At 43.2% G+C, this 27,809-nt stretch overlaps 2 protein-coding genes and 1 long non-coding RNA gene across 7 annotated transcripts in view; 2 read left to right on the forward strand and 1 right to left on the reverse strand.

The window, feature by feature from the left end:
* CERS6 (ceramide synthase 6) overlaps positions 1-11,472 on the forward strand; it is an 83,968-nt gene extending 72,496 nt beyond the window's left edge. Inside the window, exons 9-11 of one of the 2 annotated variants that reach the window (XM_079981393.1) lie at positions 3,049-3,205; positions 4,273-4,296; positions 5,091-11,472. In XM_079981393.1, coding sequence (XP_079837519.1) covers positions 3,049-3,205; positions 4,273-4,296; positions 5,091-5,252 — 343 coding nt within the window. In that variant the 3' untranslated portion in view covers positions 5,253-11,472. The remainder of the gene's footprint in view (positions 1-3,048; positions 3,206-4,272; positions 4,297-5,090) is intronic. The other variant, XM_079981394.1, reaches the window with a different exon arrangement.
* On the reverse strand, positions 7,784-22,403 carry LOC307220298. Of its 4 annotated transcripts, none has more exons than XR_013840822.1 (4): positions 21,214-22,403; positions 13,169-13,423; positions 12,823-12,966; positions 7,784-7,858 (listed from the first exon to the last, which is right to left on the reverse strand). It is a non-coding gene; the product is annotated as an uncharacterized lncRNA (long non-coding RNA). The 4 variants fall into 4 exon arrangements; XR_013840823.1 differs by lacking the exon at positions 21,214-22,403 and adding an exon at positions 14,744-16,005; XR_013840821.1 differs by lacking the exon at positions 13,169-13,423.
* NOSTRIN (nitric oxide synthase trafficking) overlaps positions 12,964-27,809 on the forward strand; it is a 29,035-nt gene continuing 14,189 nt past the window's right edge. The window contains exons 1-8 of the mRNA XM_079983813.1: positions 12,964-13,059; positions 18,095-18,180; positions 22,414-22,497; positions 23,171-23,233; positions 23,442-23,523; positions 24,355-24,417; positions 25,758-25,856; positions 26,847-26,972. Of these exons, the coding sequence (XP_079839939.1) occupies positions 13,033-13,059; positions 18,095-18,180; positions 22,414-22,497; positions 23,171-23,233; positions 23,442-23,523; positions 24,355-24,417; positions 25,758-25,856; positions 26,847-26,972 (630 nt within the window). The 5' untranslated portion in view covers positions 12,964-13,032. The remainder of the gene's footprint in view (positions 13,060-18,094; positions 18,181-22,413; positions 22,498-23,170; positions 23,234-23,441; positions 23,524-24,354; positions 24,418-25,757; positions 25,857-26,846; positions 26,973-27,809) is intronic.

The following is a 27,809-nucleotide window of genomic DNA, read 5'->3' on the forward strand; positions in this document are numbered from 1 at the left end:
CTACTAGGCCATATTTCTGGACTGTCTAGCTCCATTGCTAACCTCATCCACACATGTGCAGGTGTATCCCTGTTTCAAGGCTATGAATGATAAACTCTTTTGTCTTAGTTAGCTAAGAGAAATAGGCAGGTCAGGAAAGGCTCTGCTCTACAACTGATAATCTGCTTCTTCTCTGTCTAGTTGACAGTATGGATGTTTATGTGGGATTGTTTTAGTGTGCATTTTAGTGATATTTTTGAAACCTGGTTTTTATACTTCAGAAGCCACTTGGAAGTCTGTTTTTTGCATTAAGCGGCGTATAAATTAAGTAATAATACTAACAGATTCTCATCAACTTAGAATGGAATAATGCCAACTTTTTCCAAATGTACAGGTTTTTTTATTGGAACTGGTCTTAACTCCTCTGTAGCCATAACAGGGTTCCTATAGGTCAGTATTTCCCAAGTCGTGAGTTGCAAACCACCTGGATTAGGACAATGGGAAACTGACTCAAATCCCTGCCAAGCCATGGGCTTTGTTAGATAACTGTGGTCAAGTCCTACGCTTCAACTTGTTTGTAAACCACCCACTGTTACTTGATGTTTCTGCATTTCAGGTCCTAGCTACTTTCTCACATTTTTGGGGCTTCTTTGTTCTGTGAACTACCCAAGGAACATACAAAAATCAGTAAATGAATACATTTTCCTCCCTCCAAATTAAGCACTGAGAAGATTCTTCAGAGCCTTTTGTCTGATTAACTTGAGTGTTGTTTTTTACCATGAGTCTCATTCTCCATCTTTCATCTGAAGTTATCTTGGCACCTTTACTTTAGTTACCTCTGGCCCCAGTTGTCAACCATCCCAAGTGTGAGGCTTAAACCCAGCCATACTGATTATGTTAGTTTTCCACCACAAAAGTTTGCAGAACAGCACGGCATTCCAAGTTAATGTATGTCGGAGGATTCACTGACACAAGCCCAATGCCATATAGACAGTTGACGTTAACTTGCTAAACATGCCATCTAGTGGTTAAATTCAGTCTGCTACATCTGTGATTCAGCCAAGAGTCTTGTATATCAATAAATACCAACTTATTATGACATAAGCTTCCGTGGAATTATAAATCTATTGGTCTTTAAGATGCCACAAAGCTCTCTGTTATATTTGCTGCAAAAGCCCAACCCCTGTAGAAAATATTAATTCAGTGAGCTATCATCCATATTAGTCCCCCCCCCTTTAGTCAAACTTACTAAATGTTTACTGCAGAACCTATGAGAGCCAGGTGTGTCTTTATCATTGAACAACAATGATTTATTACAAAAAATATAAACATTTCATTTTATATAGTGTATTTAAATTTTCTTTAAAACTAAGTAATCAAATGCTTATAACAGTATTAGTAGCATAGCTCAGGGTCATAACATGGATCAATTCATTATCACATGGATCAATCTAAGTGTCTTGGAGTGTCAGCAGCACTAGTAATCTTTGTCTAGCTACCTAAACTAGTTTCTGTTATGATTCAGTCCATTGGAATAATAGTCAAAAGCATCAAATCAGAGTGGTGGTTTATTCATTAGGTAAGAATGCATAGTGGGGGTGGGAGAGAAGAATGTAATATGAAACACACACATTTCATTAACCAGTTCACCAATATATACATCTATGTCTCTCCCACCTCACAAAAAGTTGGAAGATTATAAAACAATAGGGTTGCTAGTAATCATTCATTTTTCTATTAGATAACTTGATATCAGTTGAGCCCTAGAATAGCTTGTACAGTCTTCAATATGCTGATGTTCTGTTAATTATTGATTAGTCCATTTGGGGATTCAGCGGGTCATATATCATTCACACCAAAATGAGATTACGGGAACTGATCAGTAGTACTTCAAGTCACATGATATGCTAGTGTTGATGCAGGGCTTTTAATATGCAGGAACCAGTCCAATGGAAACAGTACTGGTAAGCATTTTAGATGAATACATTAGTTCATCCAGATTGAATGTCCCGGGTTGATAATTCAGAGGTGAAACAACGAATAAATAAGCAGAGATGGCTAAGGTGAGTGTCTTGTTTGGGAAGACTGCCTTGGAAGCCTCACCTTGAGTTCCATCATAGAAGAAAGGAGGAACATAAATAAAATACAATGGGAGTCACTGGAAAAGCAAAGCAATGTGTAGACTTGCTTCCCATGAAACAGGGTTTCTCAAATTTCAGGGCTCATTTTGACCCATTGATGAGCTTATAAAGGTGTCATTGACACTGACCCAAATTCTTAGGAATGTAAATGAAATAAAGTCAAGAAATAATATGCAGTCAACACTTATCAGTCATTAGTAACCATTACTAGGAATCATAACATGTAAGGAGTAAGGAAGTAAAACGAGTGAAAATAATAGCATTCTAATGAGAATTACGGCTTTTAACAAGCATATGAATAAGTCGGGGCAGCAGGTAGGGTTGTAGCTCAATAAAAGCTTGAAGTTTTCCAGATGACAGGTTCCTTTTATATCTTTGTGGGAGGTGTTGGAATTATTACTTTGATGCTATAAAAATAATTGTTTAAAAAGTGAAACTCTGCACCTGTATACAGTTTCTTTTAGCAACGAAACAGCGTAGTCTGAGAGTACTGTTGTTTTGTGGAGGCATCTTATTAAATACAGAGGCTCCTCATTGGCAAAGGAAGCGCATGCCTTTTATTTCTGAAACTCATAGTTCCTAATTATCCCCCCCCCCCAGTCTCACAAACCTATTTTAAATCCCAGGCCCTTTTTGACCCCCTATTGACCCCAAGGTCTTTATTCACCTCATGCACAGTTCCACTGACCCCAGGAGGTCAGTATCAACCACTTTGGGAAGCCATGATGCAGATGTATTGATTTTAAAGCATTCCAGACCTTGTTCATATTGGAGATCATTGATAATGTGGATGGGCTCGCTTGAGTGACCAGTTTTCATGCTCTGTTATTACATTCATAATGACTCCAGCAGGGGTGGGAAGCATTGTTGAGAAATGAACCATCTCTCTCTTGTTTTATATTGACTTGCCATTTTCTCTTTTCTCCAGGGTATTGAACACAGCAATATTTGAACTGCCCGAAGCAGTTGGTGGCTTTCCTTCCTTGACGATCTTTATCATTTTACTTCTGGTACTTCAAGTTCTCCACTGTTTTTGGTCCTATCTAATAGTAAAGGCAGCCTATAAAGCAATTTTGAAAGGCAAGGTAAGGAAAAAAACAAAAACTGTCTTCTGCTTTCTAGTGTGTAATTTTTTTTCCAACTAGCACAGTTCCCTCAAGTCACTTGACTTTATCAATCTATGGCAAAAACTTGTCGCTCCCTTCCAGAAGACACATCAGGTCTTGAAACTGTATGTTTAATATTGACTGTCTGAGCATTCAGTTGAACTGAGCATGGGCTGCTGATTCAGGGCAGCTGTTCCACTTAGGCTTACCTTGGTTCATCTATGGAACTTGTTTACTGTAACCAGAGAAGCTGTTTGCTATACTTCTCAAGGCCACAAACACATGATATTGGCAGGAAATTTGCATCTTCCACTTCAAATGTAAACTTGTCCGGAAGCTGCTATCAGTTCCAGTTCACTGGCAAACACATTTGTATGATCTATGCACTTGCAAACATGGGTTTGCTTGCTTCCATACATTGCATTTTTTCTAAAGGGTTTCGTAAAGGTAAAGGGACCCCTGACCGTTAGGGTTGCAGCGCTCATCTCACTTTACTATCCGAGGGAGCCAACATACAGTTTCCGGGTCATGTGGCCAGCATGTTTACCTTCCTGCTAGAGCGGTTCCTATTTATCTACTTGCACTTTGACGTGCTTTCGAACTGCTAGGTTGGCAGGAGCAGGGACTGAGCAACGGGAGCTCACCCTGTTGCGGGGATTTGAACTGCCGACCTTCCGATCGGCAAGCCCTGGGCTCTGTGGTTTAGACCACAGCACCAACCGCGTCCCTACCCATAGGTACACCTTAAAACTGCAATGTGCAAAGCAGCCCTGAGCTTTCACACTAGGCCTCTGGAATTCAGAGCTTCCTCTGCAACCCCATAGTATTGCAGTGTAGTCTGTATAGACAGTAACAGGGTGCTACTATGTCAGAGAATGTGGTTTCTATGGAGTTGAGCCTTCAGTGATTCTGGTAGTTCTCTGTCTGTTCTCTCAGAACTGCATTTTGTTCTCTTCCGTCCTAGCAGAAGTCACTTGTTTAACACCAAACAATATGTATCTTCTTTCTTAACCTTCTTAATTATTTTCTTTCTGCTGCCTTTGAAGGCTGGGAAATGGAACCCTTTGCATGTAAGTTTCCCTGAGGGAAAATGAACACACATGCCACGCAAACACCATCATCATTATTATTATTGCATTTTCTCTCCTTGTTTCTTCAGTGGTTGTCTTTCTGCACAGCCACTCTGCTTAAAATGCATGCTTGGTGAGGGCTTCCAAGCCCAAAGGTATTGAGCATATTCTCAGGAGTGAAAGAGAGATATGTATCAGTTTGTTTAAACATGGGAAATGACCTTGGGCCAGTCACACTTCTTTGAAGTCTCTCAGCCCCACTCACCTCACAGAGTGTTTGTTGTGGGGGAGGAAGGGAAAGGAGATTGTTAGCTGCTTTGAGGCTCCTGAAGGGGAGTGAAAGGCGGGATATCAAATCCACCTCCCTGCACCTCCACCCCTTTTCTCTACCTCCTCACATCCTGCTTCCAAGACCAGAAGTGAGCTGGGCTGGAAGAAGAAAGGCTTGAACTGATAGCGTACAGGGAGATAAGATGGGGGCGGGGGGAGGTGATTTAGGTTCCCTCACCCATGTGGCCCTCCTTCAATGTTAAAACAACAAAACCTCACTTTATATGAGATAGGGCAGGAGCAGTTGTTCCCCACCATACTATTGTGTGCAAGACTCGAAAGCAAACAGATGAAAAGCTTTAAGAGTAAAGGCTAGATAGAAGCTTGATAGGTTATGTTTAACTTCGGATTTGGGGGGTGTGAACAAGGGGAGAGTTGATTTAATTTCCGTTATGAAATAACCTCCAATACGTTACCTCCCTCCCCCTTTTTCACACCCGTTTTTTTTTGTTTTGTTTTTGCAGGCGAAGGATGACCGAAGTGACATTGAGTCTAGTTCAGACGAAGAGCCCACCACAGCTCCTCATTCAAAGACCTCCCACAGCTCAGCCACCACCAATGGGACGAGCGGAACAAACGGAACAAACGGGTATCTCACTGGGGGCAACTCCGCAGAGGAACACTAATCCCTGGATTAAACACGGATACACGAACAAGATGAACTGTTTGCTACTGGAAGTCAATCGGTTGTGAATGCTGGGTTTTGTTTTTCGTTTCGTTTTGTCTTTTCTTCCTTCCCTTATTCTTTTTGTTTCTCAACATCAGAGAAAAACAAAACACATGGAGTATTTAAAGCTTCTGATAGCGTACTGCTGTGTTTCCTGTTTGTGAATGACAGCGCCACACCATGTTCTTTATGTAGGCATGCTGTATGTATATAGATATATATACATGACCAGATGGGAGCAGTACTTTCTTCTGTAGGCTTTGATGATTATTTATTTTAGATCTTACTTGGGGGTGACTTGTGGATGAAAGGGAGCAAGATTCTCTTTCAGACTTCACATCAGGGCCAGGGACTGCCAAGTTTTAAGGTACGTTTCCGTGCTTCATTTCTCTAGCCCGGTATCTAGCGTTACAACAAAACTTTATAAAAGTTCCTCTTTAGTTCTAGGTTGGTTTTGTTTTCATTTGCTGTTTTTGTGCTGAAGGATGCTGACTTTAGAAACTCCCACTACAAACACAGTGGTCACTCCCCTCACCCTAGAGAGGAGTTTTAAAATGGTGCATTAGTATTTCTAAACCGCCTGTAATGGAGCCAGTCCATACGAGACCGTAGTTATTGTAAGATGGGATTTTAGCTGTCTTTTACAAGATTGGTGGCAAATTAGATCAGAGCTCACTGTTTGTGCAAGTGCCCAAACTATGTTTACATCAGGTAAGAACAACTCAAGTCTTACAGATGAGTCCTGCCTTGCAGTTTTAACCTCCAGTTTGATTTTAAAAAATTTATGGAGATGCCTTTTGTTTAGTTTCAGAAGAAAGATGCTTACTTGAGCGCATAGTCATGTATACAAAAGTTGGACTTGGATCATATTTAGAACCAGCATCAAGAAGAATAGAGGCAGAAAAGAATTGCTTACTGGGAGTAAAGTAGATACAAGACATTGGGAAGATATCTGCATGGTGCATTGGCAGCCTGTGTCTGGACTGTACCACTGCATACAGCAATTGGGGACTAAGTTGACTGAATACTTTTGCCATACAAATATATTCCATGTGCATAGAAACTAGAAGTCATGGGATAGGTTGAGGATGTTCAAGCTTAAAGCCGTTCTCCTGTCAGTCAGGGAATTGTTTTATATCACGTTGCATTAAATCACGTGTGCCACCCCCTTTTGCACTGAAGTGGTACAGTCCAGACGCAGTTCTACTTCCTCTCATACTTCTTGTGAAAATTAGGCCTTATTGCTCAGATGGGGAACCTGTTGCTCTCTGATTATCGTTGGACATCATCCCTGACCTTTGCCAGCTCTGGCTGGGGCCAATGGAGTCCAACAACATCTAGAGGTTTTCCATCCCTGTTCTACTGCCTGAGGTTTCTTTTAAGTGCCTGCTAGAAAGCTTTTGCCCACACTTAAAATAAATATTAGGCAGTTCATTTGGGATTCAACGAGGACACAGTCCATCAACCCTTGTAAGTAACCCTGCTTGGTATGAGGTTGTGTTCTTGGTAGATTGTGTGGCCAGGTGGCTCTGATTTTAAGAGAAGAGAGTGCCCTGGTTCTTCCCAGTTCCTCAACTTACTTGTGAGAGGACAGTTTACTTAATACTGGTCCTGTGCCACACCACAGAAGAGTCCCCAAGGGAACTTTGATGGTTGTACGAGTCTCATAGCAGTCTTTTCTCTCTTTCTTAGCCCACAACACTTGCAACTATTGGCGCCATTGAGCGCAACCCAGGAACATGGAAAACTGATGGCTAGTTGTACCCCAGTGTGAATCAGCAACAAGCATCCAAGGCTCTTCTTAATTACTAGAGAAATACAGCTGGCAGTGGTTGTAAGCCTGTTGATTTCCTGCTAAAGATTTACCTGTAGCTATTGATATGTTCTTAAAGGAAATCAGCAGGAATAACAAGAGTTAGATCCTTCCCCCCACTCTTCATCTCTCTGCAGTAGAGGTTTCCTTGCTTTCCATAAGATCCTTAGATAAAGCGACCTTTCTTTCACATTATTTCTGTGCTTAGTAAAGCCAGTTTCGGCAAAGAAGACAACTTCTCTTTTCTGTGTGCCATTTTTGTTTTCTGTTGGTGTTGGGCAGAGGTAACATGTATGCCAAAGAACTACATGCAGGGAAAGATGGAAAGAAGCAATAAGCAATTGCTTGGAATCATAAGAGCCCTGTCTCCCATCAGAAATTATTTTGAGCCATAAATCCTTTTTGCACATCTCCTGCAACCAAATCACCCTTAACATTTGCTCAAGCCATACAGTATTTATTATACTCTGGCTTTATTCTATACATGAGAGAATGGAAAGGTGGTTGTTCTTTGCAGAGGAAAGGTTATTTATCATCACAATTCATGCGGCCATTTTTGAAGCCAAACCAACAGAACATGTTTTTGGTTAATAGCTGTTCCCTAGTGGGTTGAGGTGTGCTGGATTGGTCTCGTAAATCTCGACACAACAAGTTAGATTCCATATCTGTGTTATGTTCATTCATGTTGCGTGTGTTGATATTCCAACAGTGTCACTTCAGCCCATCAGGACCCAGTGGAAAAATCAGTTTCTCTGCAAAATACAAAAAAAAAAAAAAAAAGGTTATGTGACATGTGCCAACATGCAAAACACAAATTAAGGGTGCCCATAAAGTGAATGTAGTAAAAGTAACTCGAGAGCTGAAGAACAGGAAGTATATTAGAGTGGAGGGATATAAAACAATATCAGAACCGCTATGGATATTGGATATTAGTTGCCACTAGAATCTCTCTTTCCATTCTGTCATTTAAGAGTCATTGTGGGTTGGCTCTTAAGTTTCTCATAACTAATAATCCGGTGCATCTCAGTTTTGAGTCCTCTGTGCAGCATAGAACTTGAATAAAGAGAGTCTCATGGGCATTGGCTGTGAAGCGCTGTCATAGTAAGGCAAAGTGGATGCATCAATAGTTTATATTCAGTTTTTTGGTTAGTTTTACAACAAACACAGATTGGGAGGCTGGGACTTTCAAAATGCTCTATGGCGTTGCTTAGGCAGGAGTTTTGGACAGATGTCTGGTTTTCCCAGAATGTGGAAGCATTGCTTTTGGAGGGAATGTAGAACCAACAGCTGCCATCATTAGCTTCTATAAGCTCACACTGTTGCAGTGAAATGCACAGTAATCAGGTTAAGGGGAGGAAAGCTCCTGAACCTTGCCTCAGGCAACCAGAAAACTGTTACAAAGCACGATGTGAAGTTAGCTGGGTTACAAAATGACTTCATTACAGCTCAGTCTTAAACACCAAGGATATAGACGCTTTGATGCTGTCGATGCAGGAAGGGCTTCCCCATTCACTTAGGGGATTGAAATTAGGGAGAATACGCTTTGTAGGCCCGTAAATTCAATGTTAGCCTCTCACTATGGTGTATGCCAAGTGCCGCTGGATCCAGGAAGAAAGAAAACATGTAATCAATCACAGGAAGCCCTTCTAGAAACTAATCCTGGATTAGTATTATCAAAACTGTCTTGTGTAAACAAGCTCTTGTTAGAAAAAAAAAGCTCTTTGGTGTGGTCTCTTAGCAGTAGAGTAAAAGATGCAGTGACCGAAATGTGTAGCGTAGCGACAAAAATGAAGAAAAAACGGTGTGTGGAAGTTAGTAGCCATTAGCTAGACTGAACTTTTTTATTAGCCAGCTCTTGGGGTAGTGGAGTAAGATCTACTGTTGTGTGCATTTCCTCAGTTAAGTATTGGCATGGAACACACTTTTTTTAAAAAACAAAAACAAAAAAGTGTGTTTTTATGTATATTTTTAAAGTGGGACAAATGAGTGAAGACCAGGTATCTTCAACATATATATCCACTTGAGGATGGAAGTGTGGGGTTTGATTTGCACTCTCCATCCCGACTGTAGAGTGCCAGATTTTTAAAATGCCAAAAAGAAATATACACGTATGTTCGTTGCCATTTTTGAATTTGTTCAACACATGACTTCATTTCTTGTGGAGTTACTTTCCATTCTCCCACCCACCCACCCCTTTGTGTATGTTTATATCCGAGGCCTGGTTCACAGAAGACCCAGCATGTAGGCCCCAAAATCTGGCAGGATGTGGGTTCAGCCTGGGATTCACTCATGCTTCCCCCCCCCCTCTGCGTGCAGAACCTTGAATGTGATCTTGGGCCTGTGCACATTATCTGTGCATCCTTTTTTTTTGGCTGCACACTTCAGTGGGGTTTGCATAGATGCCGGCATGTCTAAACCCTAGCTGATATTTAAGCTCCCTATACCAAGAATGCCAAGAGTGGTATCTTTGAGATGCTTCAGGACTACATTTCCCATCATCCCTGATGTCTGGCCATGCTGGGCTGAAGGGAACGGGGAATGCAGCAACATCTGTAGGGCAACATGCCAGCCATCCCTGCTGTATACAAGGGAGAGAAAGGAACATGAGTCCCAAGCTCTCCCCCTGTACCCTGCCACTTCCATGGTCTACGTGCCAGTACCCTCTGTGAACTAGCCCAGAGTTTGTTTATGGGGGAGATATTGCGGATGGGTTGCTAAACGAGAGGAAACGGTGTGCAAAGAAATCTTAGCTTCCCTTAGGAAGCATTTGCACGGCACGTTCTCCCCCTTTCCTGCTGTCATTCAGTGAAGCTGGTTTCTTCCTTAACAGCTGGCATGTTGTAACTTGCAAGGAACTAATGAGCATATAAACCCCGAAAGCCTAGATTTGGGACTGTAGGGAAAGGAGGGTAATCACCAATCTTCACACATAATCAAAAAAGTGACAATATCAAGCCATGGAGTGATCATGGTGGTTCTTTTATCAATTAATGCACCTTTCCTTTCAAGTCATTCTTCTACTGGAACAGAGCGTGTTGCAACAAACAATAAAATTATTGTGTGTGCCTGCGTGCGTGCGTGCGTGCGTGCGTGCGTGCGTGCATAGATGTGAGCGTGCTGTATTTTGCAATAAACTATGGGCAGATAGTTGTGTAACCCAATGCCAGCTTGTTTTGAATGTCTTTACATTGTACATATGAAGGCATAGGTTACACGGTATTCTGGTGGTTCAGGTCGACGTTCTTCTGCCATTCCCTTTTGCAGTGTATGGTAGAGGGTTCTGAATATAGGGCTATTGGAGTCCATATTTCTCATCTCCCCAAACTCATACGCTATTAATTTCGGCTTTCTGTAATTCTCACAAATGAGAAGAAGATGGGATTTCTTTATTTGCCCCCTCCTCCCAATTGTTTTATTTTTATTTTTGTTTAAAGGCTTCCTGGTGTTATATTTCCTCCTGTATTCATTACTGAATCCTCTTGTCAAATAATAAAATTACAACAGTTCTATAGGCCACTGTGAGAATGACCAAAATACTCAAAACCCACAGTGTTTAATAAATGGAGTTGCCTTGAAATCACAAATCAAAACTTCAAAAATCCTCTGATTGCACTTAGGCATGACTTGAGTGTGATTTGGTTTGTTTGGATTCTACTGGGACGTTGCTAAAAACTGCCCATATTTTTTAGCTTCTCCTTTTAAAAATAGTTGTCTTGGTATTTATTTGTTTATTTATTGAGAAGTTACTTAGCACATTTTTTCTTACAAGGAAGTTCCAGTTGTAATGACAGAGAAACTGAAGCAACTGATCTGCTTGTATAAAGTTATACACTTAGGAAATAGCCTCCACTTACTTTAATGGAGGGCAGGAGGGGGTACATGTATTTTGATAGTATTTATTTTGGCCTTAATTTTAGCCTAGGGCTTTAGTGATATGTAGTGATGACTAGGACCACTGGTAATGAGAATCATCTCAAAGAAGAACGGTACACGCTGGTTTGATGCACAAGAGGGTGTATTTCTATCTCCCTGCAAATTTCTATATACTGAAAACAGTAGCCACATTTGTGTGCTCTGCATGGTGGTTACTTTCAGCAGGTCAGGTCAGGACAAAATGGTGCAATTTTCCACCTGTGTTTTCAAGACAATCCAACAGTTTGAACTATAACTTACTGGTATATTTCACTGTCAGAAATACAGCACTGTGTTTTAGCCTTGGATTTTGCTTCTGGGTTTCTTTTCTCTCTCCCCCCCCCCCCCCCTTTTAAATATGAAAAATTAAAATTCTTCCTGGAATATTTGGATCCAATCAATATTGTGAATTTTGATTTGAAAACACTTTCATAATAAACACTAAAGTATTAGGCCTCTTTACTTGCCTTCTTTGCAGTGTGTGTGCATAGCCTTCTACTACTTGTCTGTTTACATCTCCCCATTGTCTACCCTGATGGGAAGTTGCTCTCCAGCATCTAAGGCCAAAGCTTTTCACATCCCCGGCTTCCTGAGACCCTGGAGATGCCAGGGACTGAACATGGAACAGCAGGTCCAGGGACATGCTGCTCCCTGCCTCTTTCGCTTGTCACCCATAGTTGTCACCTGGTAAGAACAGGGCTGCTGCTGCCGCCGCCGCCACTTCTCACTCCTCTCTGACCTCCTTTTTTCTCCCCCACTGCCTTCAGTGCACCAGGGCGTCCCCAGGCTGCCTCCTGTCGCTTCAGGTCGTGGTGGTGGAGCCAGCGGCAGTGGCAGAAAAGCTATTTTTTTGTCTCAGGCAGCAAAAATGTCTTGGCCCCGTTTCTCCCTCTATGGAAATCTAGGTTTCTCCTATGAGAGCAGGCACTGTTGCAGACACTCTTCTCCTTAAATCCACTCGTGGCTGGAACTTGTGTGATTCTTGCACCTATTCTGCAGAAAGGCAAACCTGGTCTTTTGTTTTGGCAGGGTGAGAAGCTTTGGAGCTGGAGGGAGAGACTTTAACCTAATGTTCAAGAAATGAGAGGAAAAGCAAAAACAACAACAACAACAAAAACACCACTTAGAGAGTCCCCCCCCCAAAAAAAAACCCCATTCCCTTTGATCTACACAAGAGGTGTACAAGGTAGTTCAGCCTAAGATATGCAGCTGGCCCTAGGTCAACTGTGTCCCATTCGTGCAGTTATAGGGTTGCCATATTTCTAGAAGTAAAATTCAGGACACAAAATTTGTTAAGCCTTTTTTGGGAAATGGAACACAAAGTTGTTGGGCTTTTCTTAGGAATCAATCTCAAAATCACCATTTCCCCAAACTTCCTCCCAGCTGCTAGTTTCACTTGGAAATCCCATGTATGGCAACCCTAATGATGTGATACAGATGACCAGTCAAACCCAAGTAGCAAAACATTTGCTAAAAGTTAAGCCTGGTTTATTATTAATGAATTAATTCATAAAGAATTTCAAAACATTTTGTAAATGCATTATACTGGTACCTCGGGTTACATACGCTTCAGGTTACAGACACTTCAGGTTACAGACTCCGCTAACCCAGAAATAGTACCTTGGGTTAAGAACTTTGCTTCAGGATGAGAACAGAAATCACGCAGCGGTGGGAGGCCCCATTAGCTAAAGTGGTACCTCAGGTTAAGAACGATTTCAGGACCTCCAGAACGAATTAAGTTCTTAACCCAAGGTACCAATGTAACAGAAAAACAAGGCAAGGGGCCATAACAGTTGTTGGTCACCTTGCTGTATGCGATTGTTTGAGGGGCTCTGGATCTTGTTTTCATTACCAGGAAGTAGCTGGGATGAAATCAGCTGCAGGGTTAGTCCCTTAATTAGCCACTTGGCTGACACACCAGCTTGATTGCCATGGAACTTCCAGCCTCCTAGAATTCCAAGCGGACAAGTTAGGGCAGAGGCAGAAATACGAGAACAGAATCTGGCAGTTCAGAATGAAGAACCCACTGGAAGGCTGCACAGTGAGTAACCTCTTATTTCATTCATAGCCCTCCCCCCCTTCTCTCTCTCAGCTTAGTATATGTGGGGTTTGGGGGCCACAATGAACTCATGATTCACAGCCACTGGTACCTGGCTGGTGGTCTACATCAGAGAGAGGGACTGATTTTTCTGCCTGCCCTTGAGCTGTGACATTGATCTTCCAAAGTGCTTTGCTGGCAATGCGACACGCATACACCCCGTTTGCTTCTTCAAGATTCCTCTTCCCAGCCTCACAGATGTGGCACCGGCTTTCTGGACAGAGGCCTAGCAAAGCTCAAAGAGTAGCCAAGGATGCTGGACTGAGTTTCGAAGGTGGTGGGTGTCTCGTCGTATCCTCGTCAGAACCTGGAAGGCAGAGAGAGCTGCTGGGTGGGGTTAAGTTGCTGTTTCTGCTATTTTGCAGCAGGGCAGTTTTATATATTTGTTGTTGCATTCCCACCCTGCCCTGGGAGAGTATTGTGGGCATGTGATGTTGCCAGAGCCACAACTCCCCCACCCCAGCACACCTCTTGCAAAGCTAGACAGCTTGTCGTTTTCAAAGGACCAGATTTGGCCCCAAGGCCTCCTGTTGCTGATTATCTCTACTCAAATGTTAGGCTTAAGCCGTGTATGTGATGCCTGATCATTTGAATGGTTGCCTTGAGTTCAGTTCAGAAGCTGTAACGTAGATTGGAACAGAGAAGCAGGCCAAGTAACACTTCCCTGAAGCAAGTTTAAATCATCCTTTGGTTGTGAATCTTACTGGGTTACCTTGAGCCAGTCATTAGAAGAAGAGTTTGGATTTGATATCCCGCTTTATCACTACCCGAAGGAGTCTCAAAGCGGCTAACATTCTCCTTTCCCTTCCTCCCCCACAACAAACACTCTGTGAGGTGAGTGGGGCTGAGAGACTTCAGAGAAGTGTGACTAGCCCAAGGTCACCCAGCAGCTGCATGTGGTGGAGTGGGGAAGCGAACCCAGTTCACCAGATTACAAGTCCACCGCTCTAACCACTACACCACACTGGCTCTCATTACTTTTCAGGGCTGATGTGAGGATAAAACGGGGTTTTCTTAGAGGAAAAGCTAATCTGAGGGGAAAGGTGGATAAATATGCAGCAGAAAACTGGGGAGAACTTAGAAGAGGTATATATCCAAAGATGGATGTGAGAAGCTGAGAAAGAATAATAATAGAATTGTTGAGTTGGAAGGGACCCCAAGGGCCATCTAGTCCAACCCCTCTGCAATGCAGGAGTCTTTTTGCTTAACATGGGGCTCGAACCCACAATCCTGAGGCCCTATGCTCCATCAACGTGAGTTATCAAAAATAAGGACATAAATAAATAAGTCACGTGAAATTGTCTCCTCTGAATTGTCTGGGGAGACACAGGGATATAGACAAGATATATAACCGTAAGTTCAGGGCTGCAATCGTAAACACACTTTCTTGGGAGTGAGCCCCACTGGAACGCAATGGGATCTGCTTCTGACTAAACAGAAGATTGAGGGGAGGAAAACTGCGCAGGGAGGGTGGTTTTGATCAGGAACACAGCATGCAATTAGAGAGAGGAGCAGTAGCATAGTGTGGGTTGCCTGAGCCCCGGGCCATGCTGAGGGGGTGGGTGGGAAGGAGGGAAACAGACGGAGTATGCATGCACATTCAACTGCCCAACGGCATCCACGTCACCTGGGAGATCTCAGCTGCAGAGCTAAGAAGAGAAGAGTTGATCCGTTGTCTGGAGCCCAGGAATGGAAGCTCTATTGAGGGAGCACTGGGAAATTTGGCACCCTTAACAATTTTGTACCTGGGGCAACTGCCCTGGTGCCCCCCATTCTACACCACTGGAGAGGAGCACAATTCCCCACTGCAGCCAGTCCTGCCCCCACAGACCCACACTTCCGTACAGCTGCATTCAAAACAAACCAGCTAACCGCACACCACCCTGGGGATAACGTTCACGTGGCCGCTGGATGCCTTGCACATGTTGATCCTTCAACATCTACCAAGGATTTGAGCAAGCGTTTTGTTTCCTTTGCCTCTGTTAAGAGATGGCAGGACCACTTGCAGTTCCAGGCTTGCTGTGCATCCATTATGTGTGTGCGTGTGGGGGAAATTGCTCCAAGTGCTGCTGTTTTGTTGTTTTGTACAGCTCAGCTTCGTCAGTGAGTGCCGATGCCTTGCAAAGATTTAACATCCGATATAAAATATTAATATGGCTGCTGCTTCTAGCAAGCTGCATCTTGCACAGCAGGAGAACTGGGAGCCAGCCAGCAGAAGTTTCTGCTGCAAAATCTGCTTCTTTGGATTTGACATACTTTTATCTAAAAAAATCTCTAGAAAAGAGAAATGTTACCATAATGCCTAGTAATCAATTGCAGGGTAAACATCCCTCGTAAGCTATTGCCAGCATGACAATTGTAACTAATGAAAGCAATAATAATATTTTATAGCAGGCGTTAGCTCTGTCTTTGGTCACTTTGGGTGGAAAGGCATGATGCAGTATTTCTCATAGCTATACTAAAATTAATACAGGGTGGTGGTCAACAAACTCTATGCGCTGACACACTGGTCCTCAAAGGGTGTGGTGCACCACACTGGTATGGCAGGAGAGGATGGCAAGTGTGGCAGGAAGATTCAAGGACAATCAAAGAAATACAGTGGTGCCCCGCAAGACGAATGCCTCGTAAGACGAAAAACTCGCAAGACGAAAGAGTTTTTCATTTTTTGAGTTGCTTCGCAAGACGAATTTCCCTATGGGCTTGCTTCGCAAGACGAAAACGTCTTGCAAGTTTGTTTCCTTTTTCTTAAAACTGTGCATTCAGGGGGTGCAGTTGCGACTTGACTTTGAGGAGCAACTCATAGCACGCGGTGTGGTAGCCTTTTTTGAGGTTTTTGAAGACTTTGGTGATTTTTGAAGCTTTTCCAAAATCCATGCTTCGCAAGACGAAAAAATCGCAAGACAAAAAAACTCGCAGAACGAATTAATTTCGTCTTGCGAGGTACCACTGTATTTAAACATTTCATTATGGCATGGTATAGTTGTTGGGCGTATTGGTCATCCGTTCTCAGAAAACTGTCGTCATGAGTTTCTGCATGTAAGATGAGCCCAAGGTGATTCTCTGGGACCCTCTAAGTGTCCCTATTTTCCAGGGACAGTTCCAGATTTACAGAAGCCGTCTCAATTTCTGATTTGATCCCAGAATGTCCTGCTTTTCCTTAGGATGCCCCTATTTTCAGTGGGGGTGGGGGTGGGAGGAGATACGCAATTTTGCGAACCCTGAGCCAAGGAGATAAGTAACTATACAACCTTTAGAAGACATCTGAAGGCAGCTCTGTAGAAGGAAGTTCTTAATTGTTTTATTATGGTTTTTTTATATGTTGGAAGCTGCCTAGAGTGGCTGTGGCAACCCAGTAAGATGGGCAGGGTTTATTATTATTATTATTATTATTATTATTATTATTATTGACGTCCCTATTTTCATTGGAGAAATGTTGGAAGGTATGTTCTCCCCACGTCTCCTCTCGCTATGCGCATGCCCTTTGCCATCCCCACATCTGCTGAGGAAGCTTGTCGAGGGGGAATCCAGAACACATTTAGCGGGAATGCCAGGACTGCAGGAAGGAAATGGTTCTGTCATGCAAGGAAAAATCCTCACACTGCCGGAATGTTCACCTTAGCATTATGTCGAATGAAACCAGTGATCTATTAATATAATAATAAAATAGCAGGCTATATGCAGTAACGGTTGCGAATGTTGAACTCTACTGGTATAATGAATGGGTCTGTGCTGAATTGTCACAGAGCATGCTTTTCACAAAGGACTATGTGAGGAGGTGCGGTGCTTCCATCAAACAAAAAAAAAGCCTTTTCTTGCATAATCCTGATCCCTTCCTCCCTGGATCTCCTCCACCCTTTGCAAAACACTTGCATTTGAGGCAGAGAGCATAGCATAGAGAGGATAGTCTCCTTTTTTAAAATGTTCGGTGAAACTATATTAAAGGAGGCAATGCATAGCAGCATTGGAAGAGTGACCTTCCACTTCTGGCTTGTCAAGAGAAAGGGGAGCATCTCTTTGCAGAGGAGCTTCTTCAAAATAATGACTTGCCTAATCACAAACTGGACATTGGCTCACAGAGAGATCTGAATGAGCAGGAATGCTTTGTGCAAGTGAGGAAACCTAGCACACCAAATGGGAAGCTGCTTTCTACTGGGCCCGTGGGTCCTTCTAACTCAAGATTGACAACACAGGAGCTTTCAAGGCTTCTAGCAGGAGTCCCTTCTTCTAGCCCTACCTGGAAATGCAAGGGACTGACCCTGGAATCTTCTGGATGCAAAGCTTAGACTGAGCCACAGCCCCATCCACCCTCCATACACTGGCCTTTCCCCAAATTGGCAGGAGGGGAGCCTTTAATGTGAAAGGAGAGTTATCTCCATTATTTCTTTTTCAGACCTGTGAGTGCGTTATAATGGAAACACTTCCATATGGGCTTTGACCTGGCACAATGTTTGCATGGGGTGATGGAATTGGGAATGGGAAACAAAACGAACCCTGAGAACCATTTTATTTAAGCCGTGTGAGATCTCTCAATGCCAGAAGGGGTGTGTAGATGTGTGGGTGCTACAGAAACTCTGTTGATTTTGTAAAGGTCTCCTCCCTGTGTGTGGATATCATTTCTGTTGGGTGGAGATTTTGGCTAGATTTCAGGGAGACGTTGCAATCCACCCACTGGGAACTTCTACCTGTTGTTTAAGGAATGATAATAGTAATAGCAATAATTCAGGCATACCTAAGGACCTTGTACATTATCAACAGCTGGTTTTCTGGCTTAAAAGTATGCAATCACTGCATTCCCTATTCAGTGATGGAAAAGAAAAAGAAAACCTTTGCTACTGCGAATACTCATTCTCTTCCCACAGAAGCTACACACCTGCTTCCTACGCTTTGCTTTTCCTGTGTGGCAGGCAGAACGAGTGCAGACCTGAAATGTTGCCCAAACCTTAAAGCCTGTAAACAAGTCTGTATCTTGTGTTTTCAGTATGACAGGGCATATCAAGATCTGAAAAGATTTTCCAAAAATGGAGATAATTTCTGCAAGCAACTCATGTCTATTCTTCAGCAGAGGTATGTATGTGTCCCCTTAACCTGGTAGACTTCAATCTCCCTTGTTTGCTCAGATGGCAAATTATTTTCTCCAAATGGTATGTGTGTGCCAGCGGAGGGAGCGGGGAGAACAGACTTCTATAATACAAGGCTGCTTATCATTTCCTCCCTGCATGTTCAAACAGTTTCTATAAGGCTTGGTCTGATGCCACTTGAAATATAACTTGCTCATCCAGTAATTACTAGGGTGGCTGCTGGAATGTGAAGGAGGGGAGTGGAGAAAAGGTCTAATAGCAAGGACCAGCTTCAAGGCAGCATATACAGTTACGTGGATTTTCTTACTTTGGCCTGATGATGAGCTCAGTTGGATGTAACCCTAAACCATGGTTTTTGCATGGTTGAGACAAGTAGTGTAGGGGAACCTTGGGTTTATGTGCCTCCTCCTTCAGGACAGCCACACAGAGGAATTTGAAAGCTTTCCCCCTTTTTGGTTAAGCACAGGTTGCTACATCATCTGAACCAGGTAAACTGTGGGTAACCATAATTATAGTTTGTTTAAACAAGCCAACGTGAAGCCATAGTATGTTTCAACAAACCACTGTTAACAGGAGTTTAGCATGCTGTCCAAACCCTAAACTGTGGTTAATCTAAAACAGAAGTAGAAGCTGCTGATCCCCTTGCAAGCTACACCAGTGAGAAGTGGGGAGTGAGGAGTTTGCAAGCCCAAGGCTCCCTGCAGCTCATCCCCATGACACGAAACCATAGTTTAATATTAGGTGTGAACTTTTTGCTTTGACCTAAATCAGGCAAGCCTTCATAGATTGTGCAAAGTCCAATTCTACCCTGGATTCATTGCTTCCCACAAGAGTTCTGACTAACCCAAAATAAAAGCAACAGGCATGGCTGGGAAGTGGGAAGAGGCAAGAGTAGGGAGTGGGGATGGCGATACTTTGCTCCTGCTGACATCCGAAGTGTTGGAGCAGCACCCTTGAAAAAGAGTGGTGTGGAGCAGTCTACTGGATGATCCCAAATAACTTAAATGCAGTGCAGACTGAGAGGTGCCCAGTTATAGGAAAGAGTCCCTCATATGGAGTTTAGCTCTTAACGCAGAGGGTAATCTCATTAAGGACAGGGCTGGGTGGACAGCGTTAATTGTTAAGTGTTAATTAACTCAGGTACTGGGCCATTGCACACATATCAACACACATTTCCTGACTCCTTGTGGCAGAATGTCCCCCCAAGGTCTCTGTGTAGTTAGAACTCATGGCCGGGTGATTGGGATGTTCCTTATGCAGAAAGGGGAAGGCATTTCACAGGAAAACATAAATGTAGGCTTCATCCAGTTACTGTGGAAAGGAGTTTGCTGGAGGTTACCGTACTGTCACTGCCCTATGACCAGGTCATCCTTAAATAGGGCTACCTGTTTGCATTTGATAAGGAAGAAGTTCCAGGGATTCATTAGGCTTGCACTTACCCAGTCCATTATACACAATGGTTAATCTGGAGAAATTCACCTGCACGGCAACTGCAGCAGAGAGGATATTTGGCGGGAACCACTAGAGATTCCTCTAACAGGATCACACTTGGCTTGAACTTCCATAGCCCTACTTGGCTTGAACAACAGCGGCTTCCTCTGATGCCTTTCTGGGGTTTCCCATTCATTGAAATGTTCAGTTTGTGATCTATGCATCTGCCTGCAGTTCTGACACACGTTTGGTTATGTAAACCTAATCAGAGGACTCAGCTACATTGGCAAAGAAAAAATGCATTTGCTTTACATGCATTCTAACACTGTGACACCAGATCGCACTGTGGAGTTCCATACAAAGTTTGCAACGCATTTAACTGCAACTCTTTTTTGGTGTGTCTGGATCCAGCCAGAGTAGACTTTTGCACTGGTTCTGACAGGCCAACCAGTGTGAAACTAACCTGGGTTGCAGTGGAGCCATCTGTAAGCAAGTGGGGACCTTCAGCAGGCAAGGGTCCAGAGATAGAAAGGGGAAACCCCTAGGGGAGGCAAACCCCTGAGCTCTGGCTAACTAAGCAGTTCAGTAGAGTGATGTGCATCTAAGTGATTTTCAGTGAAGTGATGCTCAACAGGGTGGATCTGGGGAGCCAGAACCCACACAAGTGATCCAGCAAATGATTTCATAGTGGAACTGAGTAACCAGATCCTGAAGCCAGAAATATTGTTGCTTTGAAGCCTGGAGTTTTTGTACTCTCAAAAACAAAAGCCTCAAAGGAAATTCCGGCATTGATTGGATCATGGAGGCGTTATCCCTTTTTCCTGTATCTGGTATAGATAGGTCATGCAGGATAAAGGATTATCTTTCATGGAGACAGGTGGTGGTATTCACCTAATCTAGGCCCAATTAGGCCTAGATTTGAACAACAGGCTCCTCTCGCAAGGGCCACAATATTGCATTAATTTTGGGTTTCATTGATTGGATTGCCAAAAGCCACATCCTGCGCGTATGACTGGTGACCTTGCCTCTACTAAGGTGACCAACTTGATTCACCAGGTTGCCTTTTTTTGCTGGATTGTGCCCCGATTTAGCAGTCATATTGTTCCTGCAATTGCTATTGATTTTGTAAAGTCACAAACAGAGTTTCGGAAGATTTACTAAGACACATTTCACCCAAGGGGGAAGGCTGGGAGGAAGGCTTTTAGCTCTAACTTGTTATTTCATCCTGAAAACCTAATTCATTTTACTGTCAGATATTCTGAGTAGAGAGCAAGGATTTCATTAGCTGTGCATTCCAAAGAGAAATTGCCATTCCACAGAAGATTTGCCTTGCATCTTAAACCTCAAGGCTCCCCTTTCTAGGAGACACCTTTTTGAAAGTAATTCTTTTCTAAATATGATGAAATGCTTTACCACTTATGCAGTAGGACAAGTGAAATTCAGGCACACACAAAACCCCCTCAATTCTCTTCCTTTTTTACAAGCTTGGGATATCATCATCATTACTTCCATGCTACTTGGATAATAAAATATGACATTTGTCATGAGATGAACTACATTAAATCACGTCGGTGGGTAATAAATTTACCTTGTGAACATATAAGCCTCATCATCAGCTGTTCTGATTCTTTTGCATGGCAATGAAAAGAATGGAAACTTCTGCCTATGAAGTGTGCGCTCTACTACCAAGCGATGGTTGCCTCCCCTGAATATTTATTTGGTGCCCCTTTGATTAATGCTGGGGTCTCCAACCTTTTTGGAATTTTGAGTGCCTTGGGTGCCAGCTACAAAATGGCTGCAGTGGGGATGTGACTTAAACACAAAATGGCTGCCGCATCTAAAGAGCTGGAAAATAGAACCACAAAATGGTGTGAGCATGCCATCCCTCGGTCAATGGGAGCTAAGGAAGCACCTACATCAGTCATCGCCACACTCCCAGAGAAAAGCTATTTGCACAACTTCCTTCAGAACAGAAGGGATGGAAGTAATCAAATTATTACCTTCAGTCACATGTGGGCATGTTTAAGGAGACTTGGGGCAAGCAGGAGCGGAGCAGGAAGAGCAAACAGTCTCATGTGTATTGTGGATTTTTGAAGGGAGATTTACTGAGACCTTTTTGAGGGCATCGTACAAGGTACTGATGGGCTCACTGGTGCCCATAGGCACTGTGTTGGTGACCAATGTTATTGCCTGCGTGAATGTGTGAATGAGCTAGTGCAGATTAGGCAGTGCACAAATACAATGTTCATTTCACCACAGTGAAGTCAATTTGAACATTTAATTGCATGCTATTAAATGATGTGCAAGAAATCAATTTAAGTACAGTACATGTATGAACCAGTGCAGAAAACAGATCCACTTGTGCACACATTTCACCTTAATGTGCCATTTCTGCACCAGAGAATTGGAAAGCTTGTCATTTAAGCTCATTGTTTTTAATTTGGTGTCAGGTCTTGTCCTCCGGTTTCTCTGCTATCCATGCCCTGCCACACCCCTCATTTGAAGAGCATTGATTGAGAAATCAAATTCTAATAAAAGCCAGCAAGAGTGGATGAGTATTGCTAAACAATTTTCTTGGGTAAAGTACATGAATGTTGAAGGCAAACAGGACATAACTGATTCATGATGGTGCATTAGCAGAGCACTTAGGAGTGGTTATGGCACTGCTGAGTGACGTGGCTTGTGTGTCAGCATGGAAGAGGAAGAATATACTTCCAAAATGTCAGATCATTGCTGTCAAGATACAAGGAGCTGCTTGCATCATGACCTCTGGTTTCCTTGTTGGCAGGGCTGATTTGGAGATCACATATGGCAAAGGGCTGGATAAACTGGCCCACAAGCTCACCAAAGCGTTGGGCAAAATGAAGGTCAGGTAAGTGACATCATTTCCCACCCAGACCCCAGTTGCTCCGATGGGGTTTTCTTTTTCCTTTGTCATGGAAAGTCGTAGTCTAGAGCCCTGGGTGTACATGGGCTCCCATTGCTTCCTATGGCAGATGGAGCTCCAGAAGTGCATCTGGTCCTTTGCCCTTCTGTGCCCAACAATGGAAACCCCTTGCTCAATAAATGGTCTGCCTTCTTGGCAGCCATACTTACAGTATGCTGCCTTCTGAGCTAGGCATATGTATTGAGGGGATGCTGCCACACAGTTGCTGCTGCCACATTCTCAACAATAGAATGGGGTGTTGGGGGGGGGGAGGTCAGTGGAATCCCCAACGTCTAATAGAATGGGGCAGCTGTTCCCAGGTTTGTCTTTTCTCTAAAATGACTGGCACAAGTTTAAAGTCATCTTCTGTGTTTTTAAGGTGACAGTGGCTTGCCAAACAGCTGCAATTCCTCTTGCAAAACAACTGTTGTGGATTGAGTTTGATTCCCAGTTAGTTGCACAAAATGGCATCCTATGTAAATCTCCATGCAGAACTGTTAAAATGTATTGTGTCTGAGACCAGATTTTTAGCAGACGTGCTGAAGTAAGAATAAATGTGTATACTATATTTCCTTTTTCCTCCCCCCCCCCACTTTTTTTTTTTTTTGTCTCCATTCAGTTATATTTGCAGTGCCTGGCAATGTGTTTCTGAAGGGATGAAATCTGCCTCCGATTTGCACAAGTAAGTACAGTCTGGTCCATTATTCAAAGTCCACTGAGAGCTGGGAGGGTTTTAAAACCTGTACAATCAACATGGCAGTTTTTATTGCCTACTCTGGGATTGCATGGAGAATATTTACTGCATTTCCCTCAGCGGTTGTCTAGCAAATAATTTTTCGGAAGGCAAATGTTAATGCAGCAGGTGTATATGTTTTATGTTCTGTGCCCAGGAAACTTGGCAAAGCCATTCAGATGGAAGCTATAAGTCCAACAAATCACGTCCTGGAGGAGCATGAGAAGAGGAAAAAAGCAGTGAGTTCAAATAACCTTGCTTTTCTGATGATCTGGTGCAATGTCTCTGCAGGTGATGATGCATAATGCACAAAGTTCTGTTTCTAAGTAAGGCTGCAGTTCTGCATTGTCAAAGTCAATGGCTTCTGATTGCTGGTGGCTTCTGGTTGCATCAGCAGTAGCAGGATCACAACCTAAGTCTATGAGGATTTGGTTTTGCAAAGGGCCTCTTACAAATCTGGTGTGATGCTAATATTATTGTCCACATGCCCTAAATATATATATATTTCCTTTAAAATCTTTAGATTCCGACTTTCCTTAAAAGGCCCAATGTGGCTAGATATTCTTAGGCTGTACTTTGATAATGGAACAAAGCCATATTGTCTCGCCCCTCATATACCCAATCCATCATTGTGCTCTGCAGGATACCATCTTAATAGAAGATCCATTCCAGACCTTTGGATTTCCCTCCTGTTTCATATTAGGCAAGAACTATCTCTGTTGAAAGACCTTCCTCTTTCAACAAGTTAAGATATGTACTGTACATGTATCTGTACTAGAACCGTTTTTATATATGGAATTGTCTTTCAAGTGTTTGCATTTATTTTTATATAGGTAACTGCTTTTAATTGTTTTTTGCACTTTGATGTCCCATGGTTGGTTTTTTTATATATATATAATTGTACATTTTATGGTTGTCGCCTCCCTGGGGAAGTTATGGTTAAGGACAGAGGAGGAATCAAATAAATAAATAAATAAGCAAGCAAGCAAGCAAGCAAGCAAGCAAGCAAGCAAGCAAGCAAGCAAGCAATGATATTCTTCTCAAATGTCATTGTGTTTCTCTTCCATAAGCTAGATAATACAGTTGCGAAGGCAGCGGACCTGGTGACCGGCAACTGGCGTCAACAAATAAAGGCAAGTTTCCATTTTTCGTCGTTGCAAAGGTACCAAGTCAAGATCAACCACAGGAAACTCTTCCGCGTCCCGTTGAATTCAGCTATGCGAAGGGGGCTAAGAAGTGCTTGATTAGATTATGTCCCATGGTTTGAAATAAAAGGCATTGGTTAGCTATGCTAGAATGCAGATATAAAGGGAGTTTGAAAACCCATCTATGGAGAGGAAAGGCAGCCCCATGTGGTATCATCTGTATGAGCCTTTAACAGCAAAGGACATGATCTATAGGCTAAATGGAGCATAGGAAGCTTCCTTACACTAGCCACTGGTCCATCTAACTCTATATTGTCTACACTGACTGGCAGTGGCTCTCCAAAGCTTCACAAATGAATCTTTAGTTGTCCTATCATGATTGAAGATGGGTCCTTTTGCATGCCAAAAAAAGAAAAGAAAAAAGTGTTCTTCCACTTGGCTCTAGAACTTTCCTTCCCCTCACTCCCAATGGAACAACAAAGATGTGCACTGTTTTTCTGGTGCAAGGCACCATCCTGTGTTTCTATCAACTAAAAAGGTATCCAGCACCCAAAATTTCACTGGCAGGCATTAGAAACTGTATAGATCTGTGGTGCCCATCTTTGCTGTTCCAGACCAGACCAGATCAACAAAGTTAAAAATGATTTTGTGTGTGTGTGTGTGTGTGTGTGTGTACATATTTGCAAGTGGTTTCTGGTCGCATCCACTCTATGAATTTACAGCACATGGCTTCCCTCAAAGAATCCTGAGAACTTCAATTTGAGGGGGTGCCTGGAATTGTAGTTCTGTGAGGAGCAAACTACAATTCCCAGGATTCTTTGGGAGGAAGCCACGTGCTTTAAATGCACGGTGTGGATGTGACCTCTGTGACACAGATGAAGAAGATACACACTTCACAGGAATTCCAGCCCAGGTTGCTGTTGGTGAGTCTGTGCAGATCAGTTTGCTGCAACTGAATCTCAGTGGAGGTCTTTAGATCAACACCATTTGTGGAGCTTACGAACACAAGGATTAATTTATTTGCTCAAGAGCAGCTAGTAACTGAATGCAGCATAATGAGAAGCCATCACTTGTCCTCTGCCTGATGAGATCTCCTTTGCACCATACGCCACACTCGCCATTCCAAGACAATGACATCTTACCCACTGTCAGAGTCGCGCCCTAACCCCTTCCGTCAGTGAAAGACGAGTCTGGGCAGAGAACAATAATCACGACATCAAATAATAAATTGTCTATGAGAGATCCCTACTCAATTTGATCCCCAGCTCAGCTTGAAAAATATGCAGTTCCCCTCGCATCCCAATTGATTTCTGTGTGTTTGGTGACAGGCCAAGAAGAAATTAAAGGAGCTAACCAAGAACCACGAAGCGCTCTTCCGCGAAACAGAGAGCTCCCAAGCGTTGGCTTCGCCAAAGACCAAAAGGAAGGTAAATCTTCAGACAAGCGCTTGCCTCTTGATTTCCACACAGCCAGATTACCTGCCTGCAACCATGTGGGTTGTGTGTAAGAGAATGGGTTTCCCCAGGAAAATTCCCAGTGTCCCCTGGGCCAAGAGCATTAGGTCACATGATGCAGTGCAATCTCCTCCGCAGTAGAAGCTAAGGTAGATGGCAAATCATGAAGACAGTGTGGTGGCACGGTTAGAGGGCTAGACTACGTCCAGAGAGACCCAGATTCCATACACTCCCAACATTTCTCTGATGAAAATTGGGACGTCCAATTTTTTTAAATAATAATCATAATAATATAATACGCCACCCATCTGACAGGGTAGCCCCGACCACTCTGGATGGCTTCCAACATACGTATATAAAAACATACTGAAACATTAATTATAAGAATATAAGTTTACCACTTCTCCTCACTATCCTCCCTCCTTTCTTCTTCCCCAATCAAATCCATGCTTGATGGTGAAGCTCCGTACATGACCTTGGGTCAGTTACTATCTCTCTCCCCAGCTTATCTCATAGGGTTTTTATGAGGATAAAATGGTGGACAAGAGCCATGTGTGAGGTTATTGAATTGAATGTTGGGCTATAAAAGTAGTAACAATAATAGCCTACTTTTCTGAAGCATTGGTCCTGCCAGGCTGCTAGATAAAATGGCAAGAGTCACCCTATTAGGTGTCTTTGAGGGGAGAGGGTGACTTTCAGCATTGTGAAGCAAAGACTCATGATTTGCTACACACAAAACACAGTTTTCTGCATGTTGTCATGCACATAGCACGCTGTTAAGCTGTTGGCCTTACCTCTCCTGACCTCACAGGTGCATAAATAGAAGATAATTTGCCCCTGCCAACACGGCTATGAGAACAATGCCTCTGGTGAGATAAGTCAATCATCTGCCTGCAACCATGTGGGTTGTGTGGATCATCTTTCTCTTTTTTTAAACAACTTGCATTTATATTTTCATTTCAGCTGCTCAGAAACCTGGAAAAATCTGCGACGAAACTGGGAAAGGACGATGAAGATTACTATGACAAGAATCTAGCCGCCTGTAAAACTAGGTTGAAATGGGAAAGCACTTTAGAAAATTGCCACCAGGCAAGTCGTTTGAGGTTCTTTTCTTGTGCTGTTGTACATTTTCATTCTGACACTTCCCCTTGAATATAAACAAGCCTCATTTCTGCACTGCCATCCATTTTTTATTTTGATTTGCAATTCAGTGAGAACAGTGAGGTACCTCCTGATTTACAGCTGTGTGTTCGAGAAGGGGAAGGAGGTTGGTGGGAATCAAGGTCCTGGGAGCAGAGGACTACGCTTGGAAGTTATAAACATTAAAGGGAGGAGCTGCAGATCAAAATGCAGCTCAAGATTTGAGCACATGTTCTGCAAGCAGGACGGTTCCAGGTTGAGTTCCCCAACTCAACAACTAGAAAGGCCTCAGGCTGGAGCCAGTTAGAGTAGACAACCCCAGGTGAATCAGACCAGAACTCAGAGGTATGTCCAAGGCTCCATCTCTGGCATATCTCCAGAGAAGGCTGTATAAAACCCTGGAGCACTGCTGACTTGGCATTTCCTCAGAATGACACAGCTTCATATGTTTGTACATGCATTTGTCACCCCATGCTAGCATAGCAAATCGTCCCGGGGAATAAAAAAGTCAGTCCTGCAACATCCACTGGAATTGCTTGATGATGATGATGATTTTGTTATTTATGTCCTGCCTATCTGGCTGGGTTTCCCCTGCTTCTCTGGGGCTGCTTCTACAGTGGTACCTCGGGTTACATACACTTCAGGTCACAGATGCTTCAGGTTACAGACGCCGTTAACCCAGAAATAGTACCTCGGGTTAAGAACTTTGCTTCAGGATGAGAACAGAAATCGTGCTCCGGTGGCGCCGCGGCAGCGGGAGGCCCCATTGGCTAAAGTGGTGCTTCA

This window comes from Podarcis cretensis (genome assembly GCF_951804945.1).
Source record: "Podarcis cretensis genome assembly, chromosome: 1".
Lineage (NCBI taxonomy): Eukaryota > Metazoa > Chordata > Lepidosauria > Squamata > Lacertidae > Podarcis > Podarcis cretensis.